Source organism: Chrysemys picta, chromosome 6, assembly GCF_011386835.1.
Source record: "Chrysemys picta bellii isolate R12L10 chromosome 6, ASM1138683v2, whole genome shotgun sequence".
Lineage (NCBI taxonomy): Eukaryota > Metazoa > Chordata > Testudines > Emydidae > Chrysemys > Chrysemys picta.
The window spans coordinates 89,348,813-89,371,891 of record NC_088796.1 but is presented as its reverse complement, the minus strand read 5'-3'; the positions used below and the strand labels follow the sequence as shown (position 1 = coordinate 89,371,891).

Genomic DNA, 23,079 nt, shown 5'->3' with positions numbered 1-23,079 from the left:
TCAGCTTTCTGCAGTAAGGTATTTACTGTTTCAAACATAAGTCTTTCATGTCATCAGATATGTTCATGCAAACAGTGGGAAAGTGCTGTGCTATTCATAGCTTCCAAGGCCTGAAGGGAGCACTGTGATCATCAAGTCTGACCTCCTATAGAACACAGGCCATAGAACTTCAAAAAGGACTTGTTTTGGGGAACTGGAGCATATTCTTGTAGAAAAAAAATCCAATCTTGATTTAGAAGAAGTTGCCAGTGACAGAGAATCCACCACAACTCTTGGTTACTTGTTCCAAATGATTAATTGGAACAGTTCCTGGTAAACACGTACACCCTATTTCCAATCTGAAATTGTTTAGCTTCAACTTCCACCCATGGGATCTTGTTATACCTTTATCTGCTAGACTGAAGATCCCATTATCAAGTATTTGTCCCCTATGTAGGTATTCATAGAATCATAGAATATCAGGGTTGGAAGGGACCTCAGGAGATCATCTAGTCCAACCCCAGTTCCCTAAATGACTCCTTCAAGGATTGAGCTCACAACCCTGGGTTTAGCAGGCCAATGCTCAAACCACTGAGCGATCCCTGAGGCTGATCAAGTCATCCCTTAACTTCTCTTTGTTAAACTGAATAGATTAAGCTTCTTGAATCTATCACATTTTCCAATTCCTTCATCATTCTCGTAGCTCTTCTCTGAACCCTCTCCAATTTATCAACATCTTTCTTGAATTGTGAGCACCTGAACTGGACATAGTATTCTAGCAGTGGTTGCACCAGTGCTATATTAAAAGGTAATATAACCTCTCTACTTCTACTGTTTATGCATCTAAGGATCACACTAGCCCTTTGGGCCACAGCACCGCACTGGGAGCTCATGTTCAGCTGATTATCCACTATGACTCCCCAAGTCTTTTTCAGAATGAGTGATTCCCAGCTTACAGTTTCCCATCCTGTAAGTAAGGCCTATATTCTTTGTTCCTTACATTTGGCCATATTAAAAGGCATATTGTTTGCTTCCATGCAGCTTGCCAAACAATCCAGATTGCTCTATATCTATGACCCGTCCTCTTCAATATTTACCACACCCCCAATTTGTGTGTCATCTGCAAACTTTCAGTGCTGATTTTATATTTTCAACAGAACAACTTTATACCAGTTTAGAAATATCAAAGTTACTATTTTATTTTTTATAACAGTAAATATTTTTTCTGATTAGTTACAGCAAGGTAGACACTGATTTATAATCTTAAAACAAAATTCTTATATTGCTAGTGTCACTAGGTAAGCTGAAAAAGTGATTATCATTAGTGACTAGCTCAGTAACATAATTAAGATGCAGGTACACGGTTAAAAATGACTTAAAATGGTATTCTAGAGTTGACAAACCATTGCTTCAATTACTCCATATCAACTCTGATTCGTTTACAAATAAAAATTTGTTGCTGATTATACAAATAGCTGATACTACAATAATAAAAGTTGTTGCGCATCACAAAATTACACACAAATGAGATGCTTGAAGTACTGATCTATTCTGAAAAGTGATCATACCATAGGAAGGAGAGAGTGACCTGTATCCTATTCTTTCGTGTGTATCAAAAAGGATTATTTCAAATTAGTTACATCTGTGCAAAACCACAGGAGGTGATGGGTTTACAGAGGCGATGTGAAAAGTGACACAAAAGACAACTTTGAAACTATAGAGTTAAATATGGCATCCAGTTTGGCCTACAGATTTTTTTTTATTAATTATTATTATATGTGGTGTTGAACAAGAGAGGGGCAAAATTCAACCTGTGCTCCAAGTCAAGTTGATTTCAAAGGGCAAGAAGAAAGAAAATTACATTTTTATTTGTAAACCAAGTAAGTTTGTGCTGGAAGTTATTGAGACAAACATGGAATCCCATACCACCATTTTTACAATTATGCTTCAGAAGAGATCTACAGTTTACAAACATGCTAAAGTCACTTTCATTTAATGTCATGAACACCCGCTAATACTACCTGCTAAATCAATTGATTACTTGGAGCCTAAAGTCAATGGGGGGTCTTGTGACCATTGCCCTTTTAGCATAGCAATCATCATCCTAGCACTTAAAGCCAGCATTCATTGTTATTTAAAAGAATTAAAATATAATCTACGGTAAAAGACAGATTCATTACCAAGTATACCCTGGTTTCACATGCTCATAGCATTCCATATGTGGACTCCATCTCGCCCCCACACACCCTTTTCTCCCCTATCTCCAATCCAAGTGTGACACCATGAGCCTTTTTTAAAAATTACAAATGCAGACATGGGGTAGTTATGCTTGCTAAAAACATTATTCCCACACAATAACTTTAAAACAGCTGAACTTAGCTGTTTGGCATGCAAGCAAGACGTACTCCATTGATGACTATGATCAAGTTTGAAAAGGAGAGGTTGGAAGTTAACAGAGTTATGAACAGTTAAAAACAGAGCATTCAAGATATGCAGAACAACAATTCATTAAATCTAACATGCTTTACCTTGAAGTTATCTGAAAGTTCTTGGAAAAATTGTTCATACATTTTTAGTTCTTCTACGGGTCGTCCCAATTCTTGCCTTGGTTTCAGTTTATTAATATCAGTCTCTATATCGTCGTTCTGCAAGAGCAACAGAAAAAGTTAACTACACAAGTATTATAAATGAACTTCTCAGCTAAATTACAAAAAAAGAGCTTCAATCTAAAAACAGTTATATATTAAGCACTAATACTTTACATAAGCCAGACACTAGCATACCAATCTGATTTGTCTGCAGAAAACCTTGGACATCTCACCACATGTCACAAATTTTCCTGCCTGTATGCAACTGTATTATGCACAGATCTCGTAAAACATCCCAGTGTAATATATTTCTCAGATGAAATCATCCAAGATAAGTACAAAGTTATGCGGGCTGCGGATTGGGATAGAGATTGTGATGGGGGAACTAATGAGTTGAGTGCAGATGGGATATAAAATCATTTAACTGCTTACTCCCTTGCTTTAACAACTTGCATTAGTTTGGCTTATGGCCTACTCTTAAACACAAAAAAACCCACCACCACTTATCTCAAAGTTAAGTAAGGTTTTGATGTACATATTTCCCAGCTTTAATAAGCATGTTTCAACTCTGGTAGTTATTCACACGGACACTATCAGTATTGATGCATATTGTACCCTGTAAAACGACTCATGCAGAGCCCTGATACCTCAACATGCTCTTCCCTCTCCACCATCCTACTTCTTGTACTGGCCCTGAAGAATTGCATTTCTCCTGCATGTCCCACTGTATTGCCCCGTTGCAACCTAATGTAGCCCAGACTTCCCTCATGCTTCACTCCTACTGTTCCCTCTTTCCATTCCATAACACCCCTGCTCTTTACCACAACTTCACCTTCCTACAACATTTGGCTTTTAAACACTGATAATCAGTTTATCAGTATCCATTTTATGGATGTTAGGCAGAGGGGCTGCAAGAGAAAGGGCTCTGGATGAGATGACAGAGCAGCAGGATTGCATAAGAAATCCTAAAGGAGGGTCACATGGAGGTGGCGGTGGGAAAAGTGGGGCTTGATAGTGGAAGGCGGGAAACTTCACTACGACAAAAAGCATGCATGTTTAATTTGAAAAAGGTCAAATGTAGCCCAGGGCCAAAGTTACTATCTGAAAGTATGTGCATGCATATGTACAGTTCGTGGGGATTGTGGTTGTTTAGGGAGGAATGCAAAAAGTGCAGACGGCAGAGCAATACTTCAGAGGGAACATTTAAAATGTTTCTGCTATAAACTGCATGTAAATTCAATTGCCCTCTGAAGAATCAGTGTGCCAACATCTGGATATATTAAATTACTGATGTGTGAAACAGATATTTTAGACCTATCCTAGGTAGGAATCGTGAATCTTAATTATAGAAGATTTTTTTTTCCTCAAGAGAACATAAGGGAAGAAGACACCCAACTTCCATTCATTTTCAATGGACTTTCAGCAACTATCTCGATGCCCATCTCCATTACGTCCCTTTGGAAATCCCAGCTGGACTCACTACTGATATTGCCTTAATATGTGAACACATAGTTATGGGTATGGCAAAAGTGAACTTTTGAAGTAATGAAAAATATATTAATGGTATAAATCTGGTCCCTTTGATTGGGTCTAGTACTAACCTTAAAGAGGTGGTCCTTGTCATCTTCATTTTCATTTTCAATCTCACTTTCTGTTTCGATGTCATCATTGTCATCACTTTCATCTACTACGTCATCCACTGTAATATAAAATGCTCTATAAGTAAGGCAGATGTAGGTTTTCTACAACATGTACATTCCAGAAAAAAATGTAATGTGTAAAACTTTTTCACTCACCAACTGAAATCTGTCAATACCACACAAATTAAACTTCAGTGAAACATGTGAACGCTAAATATTACCAGCTGTATCAGAAACAGAAGGCTCAGCTGGCAATACTGCAGAACCATCTATTACATTTCTGTCCAATAAGAACATTTAAACTGTTTTTCCACTTTAAAAAAAATATATATTCACATAGAAAATGTTCAACATATGCACTGAAGACACTTCGGACCAACTCCTCCGGACTGGGCTTTCTCTGCTCAGCATGCGACCATCTCTTCCAAACAGGGCTGGGGAATTTAAGTTGCCTTTCTGGACACTTTGCACTGCTAGATTTTGGACTGGATCTGGCTCCAGTAATATGAAGGAAAGGACTTAGTGTTTTTAATTTATTTCAATGGAAAAAAAGTTAAGATAAGCATATTAAACTGTTTGCATGATACAATTCAGGGACACTGGGCTAAATTCACTGCTGATACGAGTGGGCATACTCCAGTGACTTCAGTGCATACGTATTCAGTTACACTATTGGTGAATTTGGCATATTACGGATCACAGAAAATACTCTAAAAATTCAAATGGATTTTGTGCAGGAATTTTGCAGATTTTTTGTAAAAGATCATTTAGGCACTCATTCTGTTGATGGGTTCCTTAATGAATGCAATATTAGTGCCTATTTGGACAGTTGGAAGAAAGTAAATTCAGCCCATAGCCACACACATGCAGACGAAATTGTTGTCAGCCTACCTGCACATATATAGTACAGGAGACAGAATTTCACACTCTGCTCCAAAACCACAGACCTATCACTGAGCTGAAGGAGAATCTATATTAATTCACTCTCCCCAGTGAGCCCAAGCTCTAGAGGACTAGATAATGACAAACACACGTGCAAGTCTGATCCATCTAGCAGAGAAGTGTTAAATATATATACACAAAAGCCAACGTATTACAAACTGACCATACCTTCAGGAGGCAAACTGTACAGCTGAGCCACAGGACCACTAATAGGGATAACTGGTAGTTGGAAATGAAAAACACTTTTAATAGTTGGTAGTGGAAGACGGTTTTTAGGAAAACATTTTCTCATTATAAGACTTGATGTGTTGACTAGAGGATCAAGAGTTCTCACAGCAAGGCAATCCTGTTACAAAAAAGAAAGAATGAAAACAATGGAATGCAAACTACACAACTGTTTTTAGAAACATACAGCATTGCATGTAGAGCATACAAAAATATTAGAATATTTTAGATTATACTGCCACTGAAAAACTCCAGTACAACATGAATTTAATATAAAAATAGTTATACTAAGTTTTTAAGACAGCTTGAATAAATGGAATATATAAAAGAATCTTTGCCTACTCCATTTGACTGAAACCTGTAGATCCTCCTCCAACTCTGCTACACCTTTATCATTTAGAAGATTATTCTTTTTGGAGCTCCAAGTCTCTCAATTGGTAGCCTAATTTACTGCCAAGTAGTATAAAACACTTCCATCACATTGCATCTCTCCAGCTTTAGCCAAGCCAAAGAATGAGACCAAGCACAGAAGCTAAACTTAATTCTTGTAGCAGGGCAAAGCACTACCACCACATAGAACAGGACCTTGACAATGATGCACTACCTTAGTATATGAATTCTGCTTTGCATCTTAGGATGTAAAGCAGAAGACACAGAGAGACCTTCAGCATTCAACTAGAAATGGAAAGCAATAAAAACCCCTATCAATTCACATAAGTGGTGGTGTACCAGCCTCGACAGCTGTAATTCAGCACAGGAAATTTTTTAATGCCCTTCCCAATAATAGTGGAGCAATGTACTAGAGGTTCTGTTGCATGAGAAACATTTCTTTTGTGGGGCAGGGTGTCAAAACATTTAACCAATGAAGGTTTGGATTAGCTAAACATTTACAAGTGTTTTATATATGGTTATACACGGATGTAAAAAAAGCCAAATACACTTTTACCACAGAACAGTAGTTTACAATTTACACTGTAACAATTCAATGGTGAAAAGCAATTTAACTGTTTTGTACTTTTGATCTTAGAAGTTAGCATTTATTTTCTGTGAGTCATGACATCATTTATAAAAGCATACCCATAATAGCATACAGAAAAAAATCTTCATGTGCAATCTTAGCAAAAAAAGAAATTAAACTCACTTGGGAAGTGTTGTAAAGAATTTTCATCCCATTGGCATCAATAAACGCTTTCCTTCCCAACTTGATATTTGTAACACTTTTAATACACTGTAAAATTCCTTTACGGATCAGCATGTGTCTATGTCGATTATCATGACGGTGCCAATCTACATAACTTGTTAAAAGCACATGGACATATCCTCTGTCTACCGCTCTCCTGGCATTCGTTTCTTAAGAAAGAAAAGAAATTAAAGATTGCTAAAGCATATAATAACCTAGCTCTTACCATACTTCCCATCTTTCCTACACACCATCATTTAAGGTCTCCTGTTCTGAAAATACACATCTCAGCTTATTAATGCTCCATAAATCTCAGCTTTGACTTTGCATTTACACAGCAGCAGACCAACATTATTCTGAGATAATATTTCCTTCCATTGGCATTCTCTTAGGGATGAATCCTAAAAACTACTTACTACTACACAGTCCTGAGAGTCACAGAGGCAGGTTGTGTACTAATCTGATCAAACGTGAGGATAGCAAGCGCAGTACAAAATGGGACAGAGACCTTATGCAAATGAGCTTCCAGTCAACCCCCTGAAGGTGTTCTCCATAAGCCCTGATCACCCCTTAATGCCTACCCAATCTACTGAAGTTCTACGACTACCATAACTTGCATACAGTTCTTGTGAGGGAAGAGGATCATGACCCTTAACCAGCAGTGCAAGTAGGGTGACACGGTCAGGAACTCCTTACCAGCAAGATATTTATAGCTAGTACGGCATACCGGAAAGAGGAGCAGCAGAACGTGGGGCTGCTGAGTAGCCCCATGCCCGCAGCTCCTCCAGCACAGCTGTACCGTCCCCATACCTTCCACACAGGGTCTCCTCCATCTGTACAGCAGCCCCACCAGAGGACAGGGCTGGGGGCAGTACAGCCGCGCCGGAGGATCTGCGGGCGTGGAGCTACCCAGTGGCCCTACGTTCTGCTCCTTTCACCACTGCGGTTCCGAAGGGTAAGGGGGCGAGGGGATCATGGGGAGGGGGACAGGGAGAGCGTGGGGGCCCCGGGCTGGGGAGGAGTCACGTGGAGGGTCACTTGAGGACATCACATACCCTCCACCCCCGTACTAGTAAGAAATGGATTCCACTTGCACCACTGCCCATAACATACTTGAAGAGTCAGTGGGGGTAGACTTTGTCGTCATCACTCTCCTCTCGGGCTCAGCTGCCATTGGAGAAGGATGGGCCCTGTCACTTCCCTACAGCTGCACGTTAGAGCTATCAGCAAAAGGACACATACTCTAGACCCCAAGACCTATTTAGTGACAGCCTGACTATGACTGAGACTATATTGGTGCCACCCCCCAGCACCCTCACTGACACATGGCAATCAGGGCTGGGAGAAGAGGGTCATAGACTCTACTGTTGAGGGGCATGGTTGAGTAGCTGTAAAAAGGCTTCTTCCACTTCTCAGGATCAAAGTCAGTCTCTGCCTAAGTGAGGTAGTCTCTGTGCTGCATAACTGGATAAAGAGTTACTATGTATTATACATGTGGCAATAACGAACAGAACATATTAATGATGAATTTCAACTTAAATTCTACATTTTCTGGCTTCTCTTGGTTTCAGCCAGACTCTTAATATTATTTTAATCAAGTTTTTATATTTTAGTAAAAATAGTTTCTAGTAGTCACTTACTTGATTTTAGCAATGCAGCAAGTGTGTCTAAAGCAACCCTGTCAACATAAAAAGAAGAGAAACAACAAATTAGTAAATTTAATCTACAACATGGTAAAGCCATACAAATTTTTTTTTTTTTTTAAACAGGTGACTGATGTATGAGGAAGGGGTGCAAAGGTAAAAGGCAAATAACTACCATAAACACAAATTTTAAGATTTTGCTACATGGCTCTGGACAGGCCTTAATAGAATCTTGGGTTTGTTGTGGGTGGAAAGAGGTGTTCTCCCCTTGTCATTTAACTGACAGATACTAGGAAAGATTTGATTTTAAAAAATATTTTCATCAAAAAATAAGTTTGAAAAGCATCTTAAATTTTTGATTATAGTATGTTAAAAACTTTTACTCACTTCATAAGGCCAGTATTCTTTTTACTAAAAGGGCCAATGATCTTGAACATCAGTTCCACAACTCCATTTTTCCCCAAGGATACTGCATTTACAGCTGAAAGGAGTAAAAATTAAAACAGATTTTGTGAAATAATGTAGTATGAAGATTAGAATAATCCTGAAAATATTGACTTGCTGAAATCAAAATCAAGCAGAGGGAATTTACAAGTTGAATTTAGATAATATGCATTATTGTGCTTAAACCATGAAACAAAAATGACAAAACAGCATCTTGCTAATTCTTATTTCACGAATCCACCATTCCACATTACTCCTCAGCAACCATTTAATATGAGTGCTCTAGTGAAGTTTCATATTATTGTTTTTACAAACTATATTACTGAGCCTTTACTAATATGCTTTGAAGTTAACTATACTAGTTGAAAAAAGTGAAGATACTGCATCATAAAATGTTTCACTTTGTTTTTTTCATTTACGGATTCTCAGAATTCAGGAATCTGCAATGAGTTTCCCAGTGAGTGCTAATTAGCAAGGGTCTACTGTAGCTGTACTATTGAAGTGTATCACAAAGATGGATAGCTGGTTGTGTGTCTGAATGGGCTCAGTAGGAAGTCTGGTATCAAGCACTGCACAGCCTATTATTTCAGAAAAGCAGGCACTTGCTAATGTGCCATTCACTTTAAAGAGGCAGCACAATCGTTGCAGGAAGGTGCAGGACTGTGAATATCACAAAAGGGAATGTACGTTAGTGTTGGCAGAAACCTGCTGTTGCACATGCACACTGAAGTCTCTGCTGGTTTCTATTTCAGGTCAATAAGAACTAATGGAAATCATTATTTACAATGTACGCTTTGTTTCCCCCTCCTTTATTAAGATGTACAGCAAGGAGGTTTTTCTCCCTTAGAATGTATATTTTGTCAAGAAGAGGATAGTTTCTAAAATTAACATAAGAAAATGTATCAAGCTCCGATGACTAGAGGGTGTCCTTCAGCATCAGGATGAAAAGGTACACTAGTCGCTCTCTGAAGTGAGTGCCTGCAGTATTATTTCTATTGCAGTACCATCTAGAGACTCCAATCAGGATTGGGATCCCACTGTGCTAGGCATTGTACAAACGTATCTATGTCTTCCTATAAGAGCTTGCAATGAGAGACCATAATCTAGCTGTAAGGGGAAATATTAAAAAAAAAAAAGTGGGGGGTGGGGAAGGGCCTGGTTCTGGATGTACAGAGGATGGCTACTTAGGAAGTCTGAAATGTTCAAAAACAAGCAGCACCAGCAGTGATGTAGGTGTTTCCCCTCTGTACTATTGGCATCTGTCATGCAACTTTTTGGGAAAATATAGTGAATAGAATTTGCCCTGGTGAATTTTTTCAATATACAGAATCTACATGGAGACATTTCTGTCCCAACAACATTGTTTTCCCAACAAACAGGTCAAGCACAACCACTTAGTTATAGGACTGTTTAACTTTCTTAACAATTTTAATTCCACTTTCTCAAAGCGATCCACACTGGATCTTTCAAAAGGAAAGTCAGTGGATCCATTCACAACAGAAAATTTCTGGCTGTTAGGAACTGAAACTTCCTTGATCAAATCACTTCCACACCCTTCAGTTGCAGCAAACTGCTTGCAAAGACTACCCTGAAAATTTTTTTCTTCAGGAATCTTTGTAAGCACCAGTTCATCTTTACCTTGCTCCACAGAAGCGTTGCTCTGCTGAGCCACTACCAACTCCTGAGTTTTACTTACATCCAGAATCACCTTTGGCTCATCAGGCGGATTCCTACACAATCCCCTTTCAGGCAAACTGCTTTGATTGGGCACTTTGTTCTGCCTGTTATTACTTGAAGCCACTTAAATCCTACTTTTTATACTTAATACAATCACTTTTGCTTATAAATTAACCCAGAGTAAGTAATTAATATCTGGGGAGCAAACAGCTGCGCATCTCTCTGTCAGTGTTATAGAGGGCAGGCAATTTATGAGTTTACCCTGTATAAGCTTTATACAGAGTAAAATTGATTCATCTGGGGTTTAGGCTCCCAGAAAGATGGAATACTGGGTGCTGGGAAAGTCCCTGTTAACTGAGAAGCCCTTGGGCTAAGTGAATCTTAGTTTCGGTGAACTGAAGGGGGGGGACCGGCCCAACCTCTTGGCCTGTGCTGTAGCTAACTGGTGTGTCTAGCTCAGCAAGATGGGAGTGGAGGGAAGCCTTCTCTGGCAGGGGGTTTGTTCTCAGTGGTATCCCAGCACATCTAGTAACAGTCTTGATGGAGTTACCGTGACCCAAACCGTCACAGTACCGAGTAAGGGACTGGCACTGATGCAGTGGCCTAGGCGAAAGTCGGCAAAGCCAACAGTACCACGAATGGTGGACATACTGAAGTAGATACTGTTCGCGTCTGATGCTGTTGCTTGCTCAGTGCAGAGGGTGCTGCATGCCTGGGTACCAACAGCTGGACTGAACTGAACCAGTCCCCAGTGTCTATGCTTGCCTGCCATGCTCGCAAAAGATACTGAGGCCCTATCAGAGCTGTCTCTCTCTCTTTCATGCTCCGGGACTTTGCAGCCCCACCAGTGCTGGAAGAGGAGTCCTTCACCTCAACAGTACAGAGTTGAGAGGTCAACGCTTTGGAGACTCTAGATCTCGCCGAGAATCTGGGACTTCTTCAGAGTTGGCTCCTTAAGCTGAGAGTCCTCTTTTTAGAAGCCTTCCCTGAAGCTTCCAAGGTCTTCCCTTTCGTAGAGGAAGCCTGCGCTGGATCTGTCTGAGGGGGAAAAGGGGTGGTCTCCTGACCTGACTCAAACTGGCTGAAGAGTGTGTTCCATCATTAGCAGTCTGAATTTAATTTCCTGGTTTGTCCTTGTCCCGGATGTGAGAGCCAGACAGAAGCGGGACTCCCGCAAGCAATGGACACACAGAGGGGTGGTCACTCACAGCTATAGCCTCTCAACATTTGAGAGAGGCAACATTTGAAACCTAACAAGCCAGGCATGCCCTGTCAGGAAAATAGTAAGTCTCTCCCAGGGGAAAGGGGAGTCAAACAATCCTTTCACTCATCATCTAACTATACAAACAACTGACAACAATAAAAAAAAATCTTCACCTCTACTGAAATATTAGATAAGCCAAGGCAAGCTTAAGACTGCCACACTAAGGCTCCATCTCAGGTTGAAGCAGGTGAAAAGGAACTAATGGCTGTTCACCCGCACACCCCTATATAGTCTCTGTATAAAGCACGAAGAAGCACAGGGCATGTGCAGGGGCCGAACGGACACTGCTAACTGCAAATCTCTGATCAAGGGCTCGAGAGGCGCATGGGCACCTGAAGTGAAGCACACATGGGGACACCACTTAAAAGTAGTAAAAAGTCTTTAGAAAATAGTCATTGTAATCATGTAATATTAAACAAAAAAATTAATTCTCCATTTAAACATTGTCGAATACTTTACCCAGCACTGTATAAAAAAAGAGAAAAAAGAATGCTTTGCAATACTTACAGTTGGTTGAGTATACTCTTAGTACTTGAAGACATGGCAGGATTAACCTGTGGTTCTGCAAATTCTGTTTCACCAAATTCAGAGATATGTTTAGAGCGCCACTGATTCGAGCTTTTACTCCAAATTTTTTATCTGTAACAAATAGAACAGAACCAAAACCAAAGAAAAATCACTGAATTTGATTTTGAAGCTAAATTATTCTACTTCTGTAACTAAATAAGCTTAATTCAAAAGTGACCAAAAAAAGATATTTCTACATCTCTACCCCTCTCCTCTGCATAATGAACTCCATTTCACCATTCCCTTCTTCCATTCTTGTCTGCATGCATGCCTTCATCCACTAATGCTGAGTACACTGGTGCCCATCTTGAAAGGTTCAACACCTCCAAAATCAGGCTCCTAAAACCAGGCCCTAAATATCAAGTTGGGCACTCAAAATTTGAGGTACCCTAATTTAGTCAACACTTCCAAAAATTTATTCTTGATCTCTCTCTCTCTCTGTTTATCCAACTGTAAATGGACAAGACGTGACAGGTGTGTAGTCATTTTAAGAGCCTTCCAGTAGTGCATTAAGCGACTACTACAATGATGAGCACACTATACAAACCGTTACAACGTAGAATAGAACAGATAGTTACCTAATATCTGCGATGAAACAATCTTTTAAAAGTTCAATGAGATCATCACATGAAGGATATTACACATGGATAAAGTATTAACCGTTATGATTACCTTTTGGACCAATTTTTGCAAGAAGGGAATGAAGCTGCACCATTAACTCCTCATTGGGTGGGGAGTCTTTGCTGGCACTCAAAAGTAACTGCAACAAGATCTGCGTCCCTCCTTTAGAAACTAAGACACTTGCTTTCCGACCACCACCTTGAAATTAAAAATAGAAATATTAGAAGTAGTCAAAAAATATTAAGATACCTAGCTATTTAATCTTTTCTTCATATCCATTTGCAATGCACCAATATTGGCACTATTCAACTTTTATATACATGCATAAACTAGACTTTTGATCACTTTTAATCTCAGAAAAATAAAATTATGTAAATCAGCTATTTCTTAAATGCCTGGAAAAAAATATAACAATTTGCACAAAGTACACATAAAAAATTGCCACTTGATTAAAACTTACCAACTGACACCAATTCAATGAGGATATTTAATATATTTAGAGTAGTCTGAAGATCTCTTGTGTTCTGAAATTAAATAATATTATTTTAGTTTTGGTAACAAATATGGCATATTTGACACAGATGTATCCTTGCTTCATTTGTAACAGTAATAGGTTTTGTTTCAAGACTTATTAATGGGAGTACCTTATTACATTTATTTTCCACAGCCACACATGCCCTTCCTTCCAAGCTTCAGTCATTAGCATACTTAAAGCTTATACCCAAATAAACCATCTGTAGTTTTATATTTGCCCAACTTCTCCAACTTTTGAGATCCACAGACATTTCCAAAACAAGCGGTTTTATTTTGCTTGAATTCTACTTTAAAAGAAATTTTCTTTGGTAAATACTTGAGGGTTTGTTTTTTTTTCATATTTTAAGAAACTTGTATATTTCTTGTTAAAATTCGAACATCAGAATTGAACGATTGACACGCTGCTCAGAGTTCCGACTGCAACTCAAACCACTTGACTTATGTATTTTTAGACTTAATTTAGCAAGGCACCTAAACATAGCCTAACTTTAAGTACAAGTGTAGTTCCTTTGAATATTCAAAGTTAGGCATGTTCTTAAGAAACTTGCTGAATCAAGGCCTTAGATATCACGTAATGATCAAGATCATGGACAAGTACCTTTTTGTAGTGGCCAAGAAAATTAAAGAATATTGAAAAATTGGAAGTCTGATATTTGCAAACTATACAACTTAGACATACACATGTACATGAATAAGATGTTTTACCTCTAATGTTGAAAGGATAACTTCTATTGCTGGGGAACCTTTGGCAGTCATTTCCTTCCTGGTTTTTTCTGAAAGTCCAAGAGATTATTTTTTCCTCAAAGGAGATTATAAAATTAGTTGAGTAATTTCTGAACATAAAAAATGGATACCACATTCTGAAAAATCTAACCTATAAAAAGAAAACCTGCACACAAAAAAGTCACTTAGGGTACAAAAGCGTATCAAAAATAGGGTGAACAAACTGATTTAGATACAGTAGGAATGAATTCATATCTTTACCTGTTTTTAAATACAAAATTTGAACTGCTTTTGAATTTATTTTTAATTTTGGTTAACATTTTTCTTTTTTAGTGTACATATCTCCACACACCACAGTTTTGGCCAAAAATACTACAAAGAAAGGTATCTTGTGCAATATTTCTGGAGTCACATAAGAGTAATAGGAATTTCTGGAAATTTCATGAGCAAGTCAGTTTTTGAGATTTCCAGAACAATTTCCTGCTGTTTTCAGACAGCAGCCTTATTCCAGGCAAAGAAAGAGGACGGAAGATGGATTTTTAGGTGCAGGAGTGGGGGCGTTAACATGTCATCAGATATAAGCTTGTTACAGACTGCAGCACAGTAATGCTGGCATTTGAAAAAGAAAAGGGGGTGAAATAAGCAGTTGTAGTTCAATTTACGGAGCTAGACACTGAAAGCCCACTGCCTATGATTCCCTCTCCACCTTATTAAGAGGGTAAAGTGCAGAAAATGTGTGATTGGTGAAGTAATACAATTATTGCTATCCTATGACTTACAAATAGTACTTCAATATGGGGGTTTTCAGGATCTGATTCCCTGATCTCCTCGTTTAGGTTACCTGCTTCATGTAACTGCCAAAACAAATCAATATATAATCCCAATAAAGTTTCTTTCTGGTTTGCTTGTGGATGGGCACCAGACTGCAAAAAACAGCTCATGAGAGAGTTTATTATACTATTTTTGGAACACATGCACATCTACTTTCTCATGAGCACAGAGCCATGGAAGGCAAATCAGGGTTTTCTTTGGATATGTACCAGCTCATTTTGGTTTGACTTTTTCAAGTCAGGTGAGGCAAATCAAATAATAAAAAAGCCAAATCTTGAAACCTCACTTCCAACCGCAATATCAGAGTAAGATGAAGGAAAACAAGCAACATTCTTAAGCTTTTATTTACTGACACTATAGAGAAATAATCAGAATCACTATCTATGTCATTTGAAGTGCAATCATTCACACCCAAAATAGTTTCTGCCTGCTTCTAAAATTGGCTGCTTTTTTCATACTTCCCCACCAATACCCTGAGTGTGCTGGGATAAATGCAGATGTATGAGAAGAGATGCTGCACGCCCTATGATCAGCTGAACAAAGGACATTTTAGACTCAAAAGTGCTGAAAACCAATTAATGAAAACAAATGCTCTGCCAAGAAAGTAGCTAATATAATAAAACCAATAAAAGATCAGGATCATACTACACACTGGCTGGCCACATCTAAACTGGAAAATACATGTCACTATGCTTTGTGTAATAGAATAGATTTCTATGAATAAACACTAATTTAACAGACAAATCCACAAGTGAGGTATGTAATCCTTACAGTCAACAAAAATTTCAGACAGACAATCTCTTTTTATTAGGAAGGACAACACAAAATGTAAGTAGGTTTCATTCCCCAACCTTCAATCTGAACAATTAATTGATTCCAGTCTTCTTTGACTACTCCACTGGCCCTTATCACTTGTGTTGACTAGAGTCTCTCAGAACTGAATACACAGTATACTTCACAGGTATAAATACAGAAATACAATCAGCATCCTCAATCTTACACAAAGCAAAAGACTACATACTGTGTACTCTTTAGACTCTTGATTCCGGAACATGTCTCCTGATTGAAAATACAAACACCCAGCTGAAAATGTTGTCCCCATTTATAAAATCAATCACTATGAATATTTGTAAGGCTCCTGCCTGAATCCAGTTAAGTAGAAAGGTGTTCATTACTAAGATGCATTCAGGGAAAGTCTACTATGGAATATTCATGATTTGATGATAGCAGTTTAGTTTCGATATTGGCGATTTAAAGAGAAAAAAAAAAGAGTCGTAAGGCTAGCAGGTTGTTGGTTTTTTTTAAAACTTTTCTCATACTCCAGAATAGCTGTGTTTTGGCATCACTCCCCACCAGAGTACCTCCTCACATCAGAAGTTGGAGTTGTAGTGGTTCATCCACTCTAGCATCTCCTGTCCTAGGTCTGCAAAAGTCTGCTGCTTCCGTGGCCTAGCCCTCCACCCAGGTCACTTACCAGTCCAGTCCCCTTTTCCAGATTAACAGAAAAGTCCAAACAAAAAACAGGAAAAATCCAAAGTCCATTGATCTCTATGCCAGGCCCTCTGCCTTCATCTGGGACTCCTCATTCTTGGCAGTAGTTCAAGTAGGGTGGTACTCTCCAGTACGCAGTACCAGCAAGAGATTTTTAGGGGGTATGGGGTACCAGAAAGACTTTGGGCTGGGGAGAGGAGGGCTGCGCTCTGCTTCTTAAAGGAGCAGAACACAACTAGGGAGGGCATTCATTGTTTATATGGCTTTAACAGCACAATGCATATACACCTCTACCTCAATATAACACTGTCCTCAGGAGCCAAAAAAATCTTACCGTGTTATAGGTGAAACCACGTTATATTGAACTTGCTTTGATCCACCTGAGTGCGCAGCCCCGCTTCCCCGAAACACTGCTTTACTGCGTTATATCCGAATTTGTGTAATATCGGGTCACATTATAATCAAGGTAGCAGTGTACTAACAAACTTAAACAAAGGCTTTGTTTAAGTTTGTTAGCATATGTATTGTACTGTTAAATTGGTCAGGAGTCCTCAAGGGGGGGGGGGGGGAAAACGGGGATGAAAGGTGTTTAAACTGTGTTTTTGATTCCGTTTCTCCCCATTGGTCTGAATTATCCATGACATTCATACTGCATCACATCAAGTCCAGATCATTAAGGAATGCCTCTGCTTGCACTGACCAGAGAATGTTTGGATTCTGATGTCAGCCCAGTTCTGCAGCCTGACAGGAATCCAGTGTTGTCCCCAGTGCACATAGAATTCTTCTTTGCAGCCAAACTAGTCTAACGTGCATTTTGCTAACTGGAACTGGAGCAGCAAAACAAAGAAAACAGATGCCTCATTTTCCAGCTTTGTGGGTGAGAGAACTATAAGTGAAGATTATAATGCCGGACACTGATGACCTTAAACCAGCAGCCTCAGGAATCTTCCAAGAACTTTCCTGAAAATATGTTCCTCATCTTAGCAACAAGATTTATCACACATCTGCCCACCTTTATTTGATTGACGCTCCTTCTGATTGGACAGTTCAGGCATTGTCAGTATCATCTAGAACAATTTACAAACTTGGAATCTAATCCTGTAAACCCTTAATCATTTGATCAATCCCATTGAAGACAATGGGACTATTTGCATGTCTATGGACCAATTTTGTGGTAAGAGTTTCAGGAGTCTGTTCTGTTCCTATAAAGGAAGTTGACTCTCCCATTGAAATGCAATGTTTGGTTACAATATCATAATGCAGTTTAGGATACAGTTTGAATTAAAATTTGTCTTTTAATAAGTCATACATATGCTGAAATGATTCCTCACCCAACTCCCATATAAACAGACTCAAATACTACATAATTTGGGGGAAATGAGTAGTTAAATATGTTAATGTTGGTATATACGAACACCCATTTCATCACTGTACTGGAAAATATAGCTGAACTTAATTTTCTATGGAAGATGATGTCTGTCTGTATCTGTACGAGTTTTTTCATGAGGTTGATGGATTTCCATTCCATACGGCTAAATGCAGTGCCTTGCATAATGACAAGTTTCAGAGTAACAGCCGTGTTAGTCTGTATCCGCAAAAAGAAGAACAGGAGTACTTGTGGCACCTTAGAGACTAACAAATTTATTAGAGCATAAGCTTTCGTGGACTACAGCATCCGAAGAAGTGGGCTGTAGTCCACGAAAGCTTATGCTCTAATAAATTTGTTAGTCTCTAAGGTGCCACAAGTACTCCTGTTCTTCTTTTTGCGGATACAGACTAACACGGCTGTTACTCTGAAACTTAATTTTCTATGGAGTTTGAAGAAAAGTTAACAGCCCCAATTGTTTTCTGTGTTAATCAGTGTGAACCTGAAAAAAATTACATACCTTCCAAGAGAAAATAATCAGTCCACACTTAGTGGAAAAAAAAAAATCCTTTTAACTGGTGTTCAGAAGAGTGCTACAAGACACATACATAATCTCATGAGCAGAGGGCGGAGAGGATACCCATTCACATTATGGCCAGCAAAAAAATAAATAAATACATAATAAAATCTCAGAGGCAGAGGTTCACAGATTTGCAAACCTAAAAACCTGTGTTATGCTTTAAGCAACCTCAGCACATACCAGGTTTATGAACATTAAAAAGTTAACCGCAAAGAAACACTGAAGCCCAATAACCTGAATGTGTGCCAGCCAGTATGCCCTCACTGACTAAAGGTGCAGTCACATCTGAACAGCTAAAAATTAACCTTGCCCCTTTAAGCTAAACAGAGTCATGTCACTGGCTCCCTTTCTGTGGTTACATAACAGATAATAAAACTCCAGTGGGGCATGGTGCTGGCACATAGGGTCTCAAGTACATGGTGTGATTTTTCAGAATCACTTTTGGGAATAGTCATGTAGATGAAGTAGCTGATACTTATGTTTATGCTATTTCTATGCATAATTCATCTTGGTATCTGAAGTTATGAATATTAGCTATGTTTACTACATGTTTGCTCCTCTGGTAACGCCCACAAGCTATTTAGCCAGCACATGAAGGGACAAGTCAAGTCAAGTTGAATGGCCCATGAAGGAACACTTCTCTCACAACGGACCCTGGAAAACACCTGTCTATTCTTAATGGACTTTTTGTGCATGTTCTAACTAGAAGATGGGTGGGGGGTGATGGACATGTAACTTGCCCATGTGATTCCAAACACCATCTTTCATAGTAAGAACAGATCTCCATTTAGTTGGCAAAAGCTAAAAGGCCTGGCCTGGAAACATCCATTTTGCCTCTTTCCTGCTCCAGCCTCTGGACTATGAACATATACTAATGGGAGCATTCTAACCAAGGGACTGAGGACTTTAAGGTAATCTGGAGCCTTCATATTTCCTTGATCCTTTGCAGATGTACTTATGAGTTGCATATGGTACAGAAACTGTTCTAGTCTCATTGATTGCTGATTTCTCCCTTGCAATGGACAAAGATCAGATATCTGCTGACTTTCTCACACGAGTTAGCAGCCTTTGATATCTGTGGTATAAGCAACATAGCCCTTGCTTGAGTGGTTTTGTTCTTTCCTCTCCAAATGTCAAAGCCTGTTCCCATTGAACTCAATAGCCAAACTCCTTTTGATCTCAATGGGAACAGGATTTGGCCCCAAGAGATCAGAGAATGTGATTTTGATAAATTGCTTATCTGTCCAGAGACAGTTCTCATGCATGTTCTGCCAGGCTCATTTTGATTGCCCCTCCTGTATATCATGGTGAGGAAAATAATAAAACAAATTTGGGCTGTAGTTCTATCAAGATGCACATGGCACACACAGTTCTGTGCCTCTTTTCCATCAAACCCAGATGGCGCACATCTCTGATTTCCTAGTGCCTGGTGGAGAGCAATACTTAGATAAAGGCAACCTAGCAGAAGCTTAGTTTGGACATATGGGAGACACTGATAGCGTGTTACGGGAAAGTGGGGTGATTGTCCTTCCTATCCTTCTTTCATTTAAGAAGTTTGCAATTTGGGGTGCTGCTGGATCCTTAATGACACCTGGAAGTAGAGGTGGCACCAGGAGCCCAAAGCATCATTTTACAACTGCATGTTAAATAGTTGTAAAATTTTAAACAGGTAAGGGGAGTGTCAGAGGGGACAGGGAGAGTGTGGGGGCTCCAGGCTGGGGTGGGGAGGAGTCACATGGAGGGTCACGTGCCTCCCATGAGTACCGGCAAGAAATTATTTCTACTTGCACCACTGATTCTTGGCCTCTTTCCTGTCCTGAAACCTGTATTCCTCACTCTGTCTGGGGAGAGGAAGGAGAACCCAGGCTCACCTACTCCTCTGGGTTATAGGCCAGGTACCCTGCCTGAAGCACCACTCTCCCACCCCTTTACTGTTTCCTACATCCGTCACTTGCAGATCATTCCTCAGAGTCATACACCAGGGGGTCATCTCCTCCAGAAGATCTGGTTCCCTGTTGCTTTAGGCTACTACTCCTGGTGGCTCCTTGGCTTCTATGGCAGCCATTGGGCTGTATTTCAAACAGTCCTCCTGGTTTCCCTCCCTAAGACAGGAGCTCCCCGCAGCCCTCCTCTCAGAGCTGAGGTAGTGAGAGGAGGCAGGTACCTCCTACAGACAAGAATCCCCCCAGCTCCTCTCCATGGAGATAAGGCCGTGGTTTAGGCCAGCTGTAGGGCCTTAGCCAGCTTTACTTTCAGCTGGACCTTTCCCCCACTTAGTCTTCCACCTTGGAGCGCTCAGCAGGCCAGCCTTCTCCTGCTGATGTCTGCCCTGCTATGAGGGAGGTGGCAGCATATGCGCTGATCCCCTTCCCAAAACTCATTCCAATGCTCCAGGAGACATAGGAGCTTTGTCTTGCCCCTGCTGCCAAGCTCCTGTCCCAGTACTTTAAGAAAACAGTAATGGGAATTCCTCTGAAACACTATTTACTCCCGAGACCATTTCCTCTCGCCCAATTTCACCAGACCTGCCAAAATCTTAAATGACCACGCCACATGAGGACAGTGGGCTGACCCCTAGACACCACTGAACTTAAGGGGTCAGGTCACCCCCATCACAAGCTCAACCATTTTTATTCTGTTATTTTCAAAACCAAAAACATTCATTTCAGAGTGAAGCCAACCTATAAAAACAGCCCCAATTTAAAGTTTTGAAAGCCATGAGCCACTGAAAAAAAAAAAAAAAAGTTAGTGCGGAAATAGCTATGTAACTCTAACCTGTATCTGTACTGTGATTATATGACTGACCAAACTGCTGCAGAATCATGCTCTTGCAAAAATGCTGCACAGATTCTCCAGAATATAAACTTTCATTAAAAAGTAGTACCTAGTATTAATGGAGTGAAAATTACATACAATGCACATATGTATTCACTGCAGAGTTAACAGTGACCGTCACTCAGGTGCTGCTCCTAATCTCCCTCATATCATGCACAAAACCCTCTCCCCCCCAAAGTCTGGTGTGCTTTTAACCAGGGCTAGCTGGGGATGTAAGAGTGCCCAGGTGTCACTTTCACTGAGGTTGGGAACCACCCCCATCACCCTTACAATGAGGACACAGGTTACATCGCTCAGCTGCAAATAGTCCTCCAATAACTTCCCACAATTCCCCTGCATATCCTGAAGGACAAACATGCTTTCTCAAGTCACTGGGAAAGAATCAGAACAGCTCAGTTTAGGCAGCACAGAGAACCATGGGATGTACCCCCATAAGTCTCAGAGTCACACACCGGTGAGTCCAGCACCACTGAGGACACAGTAACTCGTGTATGGCTTTGCAGTGTGGCTACTCACACCCGAGACAGGTTAATCTAGGTGCTCAGACCCAAGCGTCAATCATTAAGCCTAACTCTGCAATGAAAACATACCCCTAAAAGATTAATGATGCAGTGTTGTCTGTGTGACTAAGCAGACAGATTGAAATAATAACTCCGAGAAAAGCTTGAACTCCTCCCATAAATCTAAACATTGTGTTAACTAGAGCTAATCAAAACTCAGGACTTTCTGTTCCATGGGAAGTTTTGACATTTTAAAAAGTTTGCTCCCATTTGGAATGAAAACTAGAAATTGCTGAATTTCAGACAGAAGGGAAACGCCAAAACATTTTTGTTTTAGGGAAAACAATTGAGCCATTTCAATTGGATTTTTTCCACAATGAAATAGAGCAGTCAAGGGAGTAGAAACCTAACGACCCTAGTCATAGAAAAGGACCCCACTGGACTAGGCTCTGTACAAATATAAAACAAACAAACAAAAAGATTGTAAGCCCCTTGGGGCAGAGACTAAGTGTAAGTCAAGAGACATTAGATGGATATATACAGATGAGGAGCAAGAGTAAATAAACTCAGACCTTCTGGAACTAGACTGCTGAGGAACACTTATGGAGGAAGTAAACATTTAAAAAAATTAAGACACTGTGGAAGGACAACAACAACAAACAACAAACAACAAGCACTAAAGAGCTATTTTCCATTGCAAGAATGGCACAAGACTCCCCCTGATGAAACCAATATTTCAAATTTGAGTTTCAGACTTAGTTACCTGCAAGGACATAGACCAAAGAGTATCACAAGTGTATCTTCAGAAAACAAGTGGTAGACACCTCAAAATTCAATTTCTATTGCATTGTTTTGTGGACTGGATTTTCTTAAGAGATTTTCAAAATGCTAATTTGACTGACTTGATTTAGGTAAATGTGTGTGATCATTGCAACATACTGTTATGGTCCCCAAGAAATGCAAGAAAATAACTTATTTTGCTAGACTTAGCAATGAGAACACTTCATGTACAATTAATAGAAACACTCAAAAATTCATGGTCTTATGTATGTGGTACACTTAATGCACATTTCATAAAACTCTCCAGGTCTTCCTTAATCGCCAACTAGTTTCAAGCCAAAATAACCATTCAACCATTTAACGTCTATTAAGAAATTTCTGGTTAAAAGCACTCACAGCTAAATGCAAGTTTTCTTGTAAAATTTAAAATATCAGTTTAATCTTCAGACACAATTAGTACACATTTCTTCCCTTCTGCAAAATCTTTTCAAAGTATTGCAATAAGGTAACTTCAGAAAAAAAAACTTAAAACAAATCTTTTTATTGCACAATATAACAACACTCAGTAAACTTATACTGTACTGTGTCTTACAAAGCCCCAAACTTGTGACAGGCTTGTATTCACCATTTTTTTATCATACTTTAATTCTTAAATTATAGCTCTGACAA

The 23,079-nt window shown here is 39.5% G+C and overlaps 1 protein-coding gene across 24 annotated transcripts in view; it reads right to left on the bottom strand.

The window, feature by feature from the left end:
• AGTPBP1 (ATP/GTP binding carboxypeptidase 1) overlaps window positions 1–23,079 on the bottom strand; it is a 113,944-nt gene that overhangs the window by 54,195 nt on the left and 36,670 nt on the right. For 23 of the 24 annotated variants that reach the window (XR_010602323.1, XR_010602326.1, XR_010602325.1 and 20 more), the window contains 10 exons: window positions 14,010–14,077; window positions 13,231–13,294; window positions 12,822–12,968; window positions 12,090–12,221; window positions 8,585–8,678; window positions 8,195–8,232; window positions 6,516–6,724; window positions 5,318–5,495; window positions 4,169–4,266; window positions 2,508–2,624 (listed from right to left, as the gene is read on the bottom strand). Coding sequence is in view for 15 of the 24 variants with exons in the window: in XM_008163156.3 (XP_008161378.1) it covers window positions 2,508–2,624; window positions 4,169–4,266; window positions 5,318–5,495; window positions 6,516–6,724; window positions 8,195–8,232; window positions 8,585–8,678; window positions 12,090–12,221; window positions 12,822–12,968; window positions 13,231–13,294; window positions 14,010–14,077 (1,145 nt within the window). In the remaining 9 variants the exon portion in view is untranslated. Of the gene's footprint in view, window positions 1–2,507; window positions 2,625–4,168; window positions 4,267–5,317; window positions 5,496–6,515; window positions 6,725–8,194; window positions 8,233–8,584; window positions 8,679–12,089; window positions 12,222–12,821; window positions 12,969–13,230; window positions 13,295–14,009; window positions 14,104–23,079 lie in introns of all 24 variants that reach the window. The other variant, XM_042854548.2, reaches the window with a different exon arrangement.